This window comes from Apus apus, chromosome 3, assembly GCF_020740795.1.
Source record: "Apus apus isolate bApuApu2 chromosome 3, bApuApu2.pri.cur, whole genome shotgun sequence".
Classification (NCBI taxonomy): Eukaryota; Metazoa; Chordata; class Aves; order Apodiformes; family Apodidae; genus Apus; species Apus apus.
Genome location: NC_067284.1, coordinates 98,705,899 through 98,714,978, shown reverse-complemented (window position 1 = coordinate 98,714,978; position 9,080 = coordinate 98,705,899). Strand labels below are relative to the sequence as shown.

Below are 9,080 nucleotides of genomic sequence, written 5' to 3'. Positions count from 1 at the left end.
TACAGAGTTAGATGTAAAGACTAAGCAGAAACGTTTGAACAGTATTTAAGTAAGGAAAAAGCTACTAAAAAAAGAGTGCATTTTTTTTCAATCAAAAAGATATTATTTTATAAAATTAGATTATTTTAAAATTGTATAATTATACAATAAAATACAAATAATGCAAATACTAGCAATTGAGTATTGAAGTAAATAAAGCAGAACATTTTAACTAAATTTCTGTTAAAACAATTTTAAAATTAGCATGATTTGCTAACAGGTTTCCTCAAGGCTTTGTTTCTAAAAAATACATTAAAAAAATGTTGCTCAGCTTCTAAGTCAATAGCATTTTACTGGTCTTTCAAGTGTTTTTTAATTTTGTTATTCTTGAACTATAGGCAGTTGTTAGAACTTTTATGAGATCTGAAATTAGCAACATTTGAATATAAACCAGCTTTAATCTCTTCTGTTTTAAAGCACTATACTGGGAAAACCTTTAACAAAATTGAAATCATAAGCTGTAAATACAAAATAAACAGGCATACATTAAATACTGTAATCACCACATCCTTGCAGTTGCCTTTATGTTCATACTTAAAATAAGGCAAATTTACAGCTCCACAGAAATTTGAGGCAGCTCAAAGCCTTGAAATATTTGCAATATTAATCTAAATTTAGAGCAAACTGTTCTAAGAGCTGACTTCCCACATCCCTGCCAAAAGCAGGCATGGCTGGAATAAGGCCATGGGACCAAGGCAATGGTGTGATGCTTGTGACAAGGGCAGTTCAGCAGGGACAATGCTAGTCTCTGGCTGGCTGGAGGAGATGAGAGTTGATTGTGTTGTTTGTGTTGCCCTCTCTTGCAGGACAGCAGTCTGCATATGGTGTGGAAAGAAGGAAAAGCTCTTAGTGTCTTGCCCAAGAGAGAGGAGAGGTGAGAAAGGAGCATATGCTTGTCTGCTTCTTTCTTCTCCAGGCTCAGATTCCATTGATTAGTAATTGCTGCACTACAGGTCTGAATGTATGAACTCAGAACCTTATTCAAAAGGAATAATTTGAAATATAATTTCAATCTCCAAGACCAAATCATGAGATGCAACCACTTGGCCCTTTGGAATCAATCTGATGTCCTAAAATTTTGTCAGCAACAGGTTAAATCAAATGTGTCACAAATCGTAAGTAAAAGACTTTTTACCTATGGACAGTATTGCCATGAGATGTTGGCAAAATCTGATTTAGGACTAATTATTTTAGTTGCTAAAATTTACAGGGCTTTTAGGAAAAGCTTAGGGGAAGGGATAATGATGTGGAAAAGAAATATTGAAAGGTGAAATAGATAGACTCAGGCATCACTTGGAAACCTTTGCTCACAAGGGTACTGTTGCTTAGTCTATGAAAATACTGTTTAAAGGTCTGTCATCATCCTCCCACTGGGTCTTTATTAACTGTTTCTTCACCCCTTCTTGGTGTATTTGATCTTTATTCTCCCCCCTATCTAGGCCTCTTCATGGCTTGCTTTCACAACAGAGAGCTACTTTTTAGGCAGTGCCACCGGCTTATTTGAATTTAAGGTAATGGAAGCAAATAACATTTTAGTGGCACAGAAATGAGTGCAGAACACTTACAGCTTATGTTTTTATATATTGCTATACTGCAGCCTTTAAAAAGATAACCTGTAATTACTTTAAAATACAATTTCCACTTTGAGCATGCTAGAAAATGCTTTCTACTAGGTGAACTCTTAGCTTTTGACCTCTGTTCTTGTGTGCAGTTGTGCATTGCCATCTGGAAAGGTTGTACATATTGCTACTCTTCCTGCATGTGCATATGATTACTGATGCCAAGGAATACCTAGGAGTGACCCTTTAATGCTCCTATACTGGGCAAACTGCATTTCATTTTTAATTTAATATGGAACAGGATTTAATAATAATCTCAGAATGAATTTGGGAAGGAATATAAAGTGTAAATGAGGAGAAATCATTCACTGGAAACCATTCAGATAACATACAGTTTTATCAACTCTGGTAATTTTACTGCTATGCAAATGAGGATTTTGCTTGGTGATGTGTTTTTTGGAAAAATTATTTGCAGCGCACAATCTTAAAAATACATCTATATATGAGTCCTTATATTAATTTAATGGAAGTGTTTATTCATGTCATTGCTACTCCTCTTAGGGGTATATGAAGTCACTTAAATACCTAGGTTTGCTTCTTATAATTGTTTTTGGTGTACCCAGAGAAAGAATTTAAAACTGCATCAGCCAAAATGGATATAAAATATTCCACTGAAAATATTAAATCTAGCACTCAAAAACATTTAATCCTCATAAAAACAGACTGCTAATGAGATCACAAAGTTCTGAATGAGAGCCAGAAATAAAATCAGACTAATCTAATAACTTCATGAAAATTTTAACAAAAGACAAATTAATTTAGCTAAATTAAGTATGCTCATAATCTAGGGTAAGAAACTTCAGAATGGTCCATTCACTTTACTCTAGTAAACTAAATGGAAATCACAGATACCTCAAAATGTCTGAGGCTGGAAAGGACTTCTGGAGATCACACAGTTCAGCCTCCCTGCTGAGAGTTGAGTAACCTACACCAGGCTGGTTGGGACTGTGCCCAGATGGGTTTTGAAAACTTCCAAGAAGGGAAGTATCCAAATACCCTTCATACCCATTCATAGCCTCTTTGGGCAACCTGTGCCAGTGCTTGGTCACACTCAGAGTAAGAAAGTGTTCCAGACAGAACACTTGGTGTTTCAGTTTGTGCCCATTGCTTCTGGTCCTGTCACTGGGCAGCACTGGGAAGAGTCTGGCTCCGTCTTCTTTGAACCCTCCCATCAGGTAGCTGGATCTGTTCTTCTCTGGGCTGAACAGTTCCAATCTTCTCATCTTCTTGTCCCATGAAAGATGCTCCAGTCCCTTGATCCTCTTTGTGACCCTGACTGGACTAATTTCAGTAAGTATGTATCTTTTGTATACTGGGTAGCCCAGCACTGGACCCAGGACTTCATGCTCCCATAAGAAGCATCCTATGAGCACAGTCCTGCAAAAGAGTGTCACAAATTGCAGATCAGTGGACTGAGTAGGGACACCTGGAAGAGGAAATTAAGAGCTGGAGGGAGGCCTGCTGACGCAGAACTTGCTTGTGCCATATTAGGAACAAAAGAGACAAGACCAGATGAAAAGTATCTGTTACACGAGTTTTCAGGTCTGGTGACACAGAGAAAATGTCATAGATACTACTGTCATCCCTTTTTCTTCCTGCTCCTTGTTTTTCTCATTTCTCATTTCATCTTTAACCTGTTTTCCATGGCTTGCTACCTACAAAACAGCTAAAAGAAAATCCGTCAGGGTAATTTGTGGACACGTCTATTTGTACAAGATTTCAGCTGCTTTGTGGGGTTGTTTTGTTTTATTAAGCTGGAAAACAAGCTATGTGGGCAAAGCAGCATTTTGCACATATAATTAGGAAGGTAGGATACACTGTTTCTGGAGACGCACAGTAAAGAGCTGGGAGATTTTGGCATTTACTGAAACAAATAGCTTTTGAATGTCTGAAATTGCTCCTGAATATATTTTGATTACAGTGTGAGCATGGTAATAAAGGAGTCCCTTGAGACAGAAAAGTTGTTGATTCAAATACTAATATAGATTGGCTGGGAACTGATTATCTCCCAAGCTAAAGCTGTTAGGATTCTCAATAATACACCTTTCTGCTGCCTTGTGGAAAGAGTCAGAGTTGGGGTTGTCCTCTGCAAACAGGGTGTTGAGCCCTGCTTCAGGCAGAAACAACAGTTCTTCCCACACTGGTCACTGACAATCATTTTATCCCACACCCTTTACCCTTTGCTGTTCTTTCAACTCCTTTTCTTGAGTTCTGTAGACATAGCTGGCATGTGCTGTGATTCCAGATCCTGGCACTTCCCATCAGCTGAGATATCCCCAACAGCAGTATCAGCTCTGCTAACATAAGGGAAGGAACTGGTTTATTGCACTGTGTCTGGTTTATTACACTGTTCTGTGGAGTTCAAGAGGAGCTGGACTTACAACCAGAAAGCTTTTCTTCTTTTTAAAGGGATTCTGGAATTTTATTCTGCTTTTCTGGATAGAGACAGAAAACTTTCTCTCCGTTTTGTGCCTTGTGACCACTGACTTTGTGGACATAGTACTGGTATGAAAATGTGAATATCTTTCATTTGTTGTCCAAAAGAACAGCTGTCAGAAATTCAGAAGACCTTGGAGCCCTGCTACAGACAACTGATAATAAAATGAGAACAACTCAATGCTTGCTATACCATTGCTAATTCTTCCAGATGCATTGCAAGTGTTTTAATAGCTGCAAGAATTTTTTTTGTTGCTCAAGCTCCCTTCTGGGACCAAGATTTTTGATTTTATTTTTTTTTTATAAATAAACACATTATTACTGAAAAAATCTGTAAACGAGAGGGCAGATGACCTTAAAGTCTCAGTACTCAGCACTCTTCCCCAGACTGCATACTATTTTTTTTTGTTTCATAAATTTTAGAAGAACCTAATTATTTTTTAATCTTTGGGACTGACAAGGTTGATATTACATTAGTGTTTTAAGGCTTTGTTTTTTTTTTTAAATGTTCTCAAACTGCGAAACAGTTCCTCCATCCATAATGGGAGTATAGTCTATAAAAAATATCCATTAACAATAATGAGGTAGTTAAATAAAAAAACCACAGCCCCACTATATTAAGATCTCTAAAAATAAAGCTGTTTTTTTGCTACTAGTCACCCAGCCACTGTTTATAGAAATGCATTAAGTTTCTTTTACAAAGCTAGAATCAGAGCATTGAAGAACAACCAAAACTGAACTTTGGCCACTGTTCTTTCGCAATTGTCTTTAAAAGGAAAAAGATAAAAAAAGGAAAAGTTTTGCAATCTAATCAGCTTCAGCAGCTTCTCTCTCCACAAAAGTTGCATGATTTATCATATGTACTGTGCAGCTTCTTCATCCATTCAACAGAGACAAATCTCTCTCTCATCTCTTAAACGTTATTCGGAAACATTATGTAGAAATAATGTAAAAATTAAAGAACACAGCAGTACCACCATTTTGTACCATCTAATACAACGTGTACAGTCTAATATAGCCAGCAATTAAATGGCTGTCAGATGGTCTGCAAATTTAAATCACCTTGATGCTCTGGATTGCTTGTTTACTTACACCCATCTCTATATGTAGCATAGAAAAGCTTATTAATTCATCCAGTTTTCTAATAGACATAAGGTGAAGCACACAGGAAAACTATGAAAGAGTTAGAGCGGAGTTCAGAATAAACGGAAATGTTTTTGTCTTTGAGAAACAAGGCATGCATAGCTAATAGTAAAATTCAGATAGCCTAGGAAAATGAAATATATGTAGGTATATGTACACAGTCTCATGTTAATAATTAATTTGTCTTGTAAAGGGTAAGCACTGTTGAAAGTACTTAAAAAAAAAAACTAACAACCTCAGATAGAGGTTGCTGTCAAATAGAATAGAACTAACTGCGATCGAGATCTGTAGCAGTAATTGATATAAACATTGACATTAACGCTGAGATACTTACATGGAAGAATTCAGCACCTCATGAACCTCTTTCCATGCAAAAACTGACCTTTTAAGCTAATGATGGCATTGCCTGTCTCTTGCATGGGAACTCAACATACTCATCACTGCTTTTTCTCCAACTGCCAGAACAAACTCCTTTTCATCCTCATTCTATGTCCTTTTTAGGACAGTTGCAGCTCATGATAATAATAAAACAAAAACAAAATGGAATTCTAAAATGTCCTTTCCTGAGTCTTGTCCAAATAGTTTGCACCAGAAACTGCCTGAGATCACTGCAAATCTGTATAACAAAATAATGATGACTGGTTCCTTTGTAGAAAATGAAGCAATAAAGAGCTTTTGTGTTAGCTTTATGTTTTTATTGATAGATACCATACCAGAGACCACACACATTACTGTTATATATGAGAAAAAACATAGCTTTTTTAACAGACAAAAAATAAAGTGCAGTTGATTCATTGGCTCCTTTAAGAGGACTGGCATCTGGACCACATGCACTTCAAAGTCAAATGCGGTACTGAGATGTGCTGCTTTGAAGTACAGCTGCTGATCCAGACAAATTTTGGAGCCTAAACCAGCATAAGAATCTGCTGTACTCTGAAAAAAAAAAATAAAAAAAATCTATTTCAGATGCCAGTTTTGACTCATTTTAGAAAATTGCTGTCTGGATCGGCTGAACTTCAAAGCAGAACATCGCAGTGCAGCATTTCCCTTTGAAGTGCAGCTAATCCAGATAGTGAGTTTTCTCCCTGCTTCCCCCGCTTCCCCAGCTCCCCTCACCCCCTCTTTATAAGTAGTTAAAATTGGCATCTGACCTTACCAGTATTTCTCCTCACCCTCTGCACATTCTTCTTTCCTTCTCCCTTATTTCCTTTTCTTTTGACCTCTCTCAAAAACACAGTAACGCTCACTGTCTTGTGGACTCCTGCACTACCAAAGCTATTACAAAAAGGTTGGTTTTGGGAATAGCCTGTATCAAGTCAATAATGGACAGTGGCCAATTACTGCACATGGCATATCATAAAGTTTGTTAATGAATAGTGCTTAATTTTACCATCCAAGAAAAACAAAGCTCAGAATAAATCCCTTGTAAATGCTTGTATTCAGAGTATCTATAACAACATTTCCACGGTTCTGTTAACTCGTATTAATGGCCATTAGCACTGGTTTAAAAAGTAGCTAGCTTAATAACATTTCAATCTTAAGAAATGTTAAGCTATTTTGCTACAGAAAGTTCTCTTTCACAGCCAAGCCAGGAAGACTTTAAGAAAATTGTTTTACTGAGGAAGGAACAAAAACACTACAGGCAGAGTTCACACAGCTTCTGGCAAGAAGAGCCAAGGGTAAATGCAGAGTGCTCACCAGGACAGGACAAAAGGGGAGCTAAGACCTGGTCAGCAAGGAGGATCTTCCTACAGTGGAGTTGGTCATGTTTCAAAGCAATCTCTTCCTTACCACAATTGTTGCCACTTCCACTATATAAGGGGGCCAAGGGGTAGGAATTTTCCTGGAGAATTGCAGAAAAGTCAACAAATTATTCTTCTTTCTTAACAAAAGCAAATCAGAAAATTTCTTCTTCACATTGAATATAGTCATGGTGCTGGCAAATAACCACATACTAAAGAAAAGTCTTGAGAGGACTAGCAGTATCCTCTGTTGCACTGACCTGTCAAAAGGTTTTGATCTTGCTGAGAGGTACTGAATCCCTCTGACTCGCTTTTGCAGGTGGCTCATTAGATCCTCGCAGGAATAAACCTCCAAGTCGAAGGAAGAAGGCTGAAGAATCCTCAGGACAAACCAGAGGAACAGGAACATCTGGTTTTACAAATAAAAACAAATCCTGAAAAAAAGTGGGTAAGCTCTAGCCTAGTACACTCTTTGTGGATTGCATTTGGAAGAGGCTTATATTTCCTGAGTGTCTTAAGTCCTGCCAAAGCAATGTCACTTTGCAGACAAAATGTGGGAGCAGTGCAGAGCCATCGAGAGCCACAGCACCTGCCAGGCTGCTCATGCCACACGCACAAGGGACATGTTTTTTCCTAACACCTCTGTGCTGAGGCCTCTGAAATAGGCACCCTTTCCTCACCTCACAGGTCATAACTGAAGGCAGATGATGTTTGTGAGACTTGACAGAGAACTCTGGAGGACACCAATTTTTACTTCTCTCCTCCTAGCAGGGAGGGAAGGAAGCATGATTCACATCCTTACACCAAACAGCGTAAATAGGAGAAAGAGAAAGTAACTGCTAATTTTATTACTGTAGCCAAATGAATGAAAAATTACCATGCATTTCAACATTGTCATAATCTATATTTGCAAGAAATCCCAGTGAATCTTGGCACACTTTATTCTGTCAATTCCTGACTTCTGACTGAGTGACTTTGCCACTACCAACAAGTTTTAGCAATTCTCCCATTTTATATACACGTAAGGGATGAATGAATTTGCTACTAAATTAAAAGACAAGTCATGAAGAAATGTTGCACTCTGTTCAAACTGCAAAGACAAAGCAAAAAAACCTCACCCAAATAAATTCTAGGACAAGAAGACAATTTAATGACAGCATCTCTCATTTGCTGCAAAATAACCCTGGAGAGAGAAAAGACTGGAGAACGACCAGCATTTTATTTACACAGGTCATGAGACATGTCACTTGGGTGATCTGTTCTTGTCAGGGAGTCCTTAATTAGAAAATTCCTAGAGAGAGCTCCTGCTCCCACTAGGTACTTATTAAAATCTAAAGACAAAAGGAGTTAGTAGAAAAGCCTCAGGGATGGACGGAGAACTCAGGTTACATTGGAAGGCAAGAGTCAGCTACTGCTAACACAGGGAGAGGCACTCAGGATGGGATGCTGGATTTTGAATGAAAAACTCTCAGTGCTGTTATTAGTGAGTATTTTTAGCATTAAAAAGATCTAATTGGCTACATATAAATATTTTAATCTTGTTTAAAAGACATTTTATGTTTTGCTTACAGTAATACTCCCAAGCTTAATGTAAAACTTGCTATAAAATATTTAGCAGCCTTTTTATAACTAGTCTTAAAAACAATTTAAAGTCTTACGGTTTTATTTTTAATTATTTTTAAGTCTGTGTGTTTTGGTCCTCAGATAAAGGGAACAGGGGTTTGCGATTGTAATTGAAATTATGTTCTGAATTATTTTCAGGGGCTTTGGTGAATTGAGTTTGGGGGACAGAGAAAGGAATTTCCTCAGGTCCTAACTCCCTTCATTTATGGAATTGTTTGATTCTAGCTTTTATTGCCTTTTTAGAGACCAGGATAAGCCCTGTGTTTAAGATCAAGTTTACCATCACACAGTAAATGTCATCTATATCCTCTGCAGGGGATGTGGGGATAGAACTGTAATCTTGCATTTGCTAAAAGATAGCCTCATTCCAGCAGGCACTTCTGATTTCTATCACCTGTGATCAAGAGCTGAGTTGCACGCTGATTTTGAAGTATCTCTCAGATACTTTTAAATCTATAACCATAGCCAGTTTTATCTG

At 37.6% G+C, this 9,080-nt stretch overlaps 1 protein-coding gene across 1 annotated transcript in view; it reads left to right on the top strand.

Moving 5' to 3' along the window:
- Positions 1-8,417: 8,417 nt before the first annotated feature.
- Positions 8,418-9,080, top strand: part of NOX3 (NADPH oxidase 3) — a 39,625-nt gene continuing 38,962 nt past the window's right edge. The window contains exon 1 of the mRNA XM_051614539.1: positions 8,418-8,462. Within this exon, the coding sequence (XP_051470499.1) occupies positions 8,418-8,462 (45 nt within the window). The remainder of the gene's footprint in view (positions 8,463-9,080) is intronic.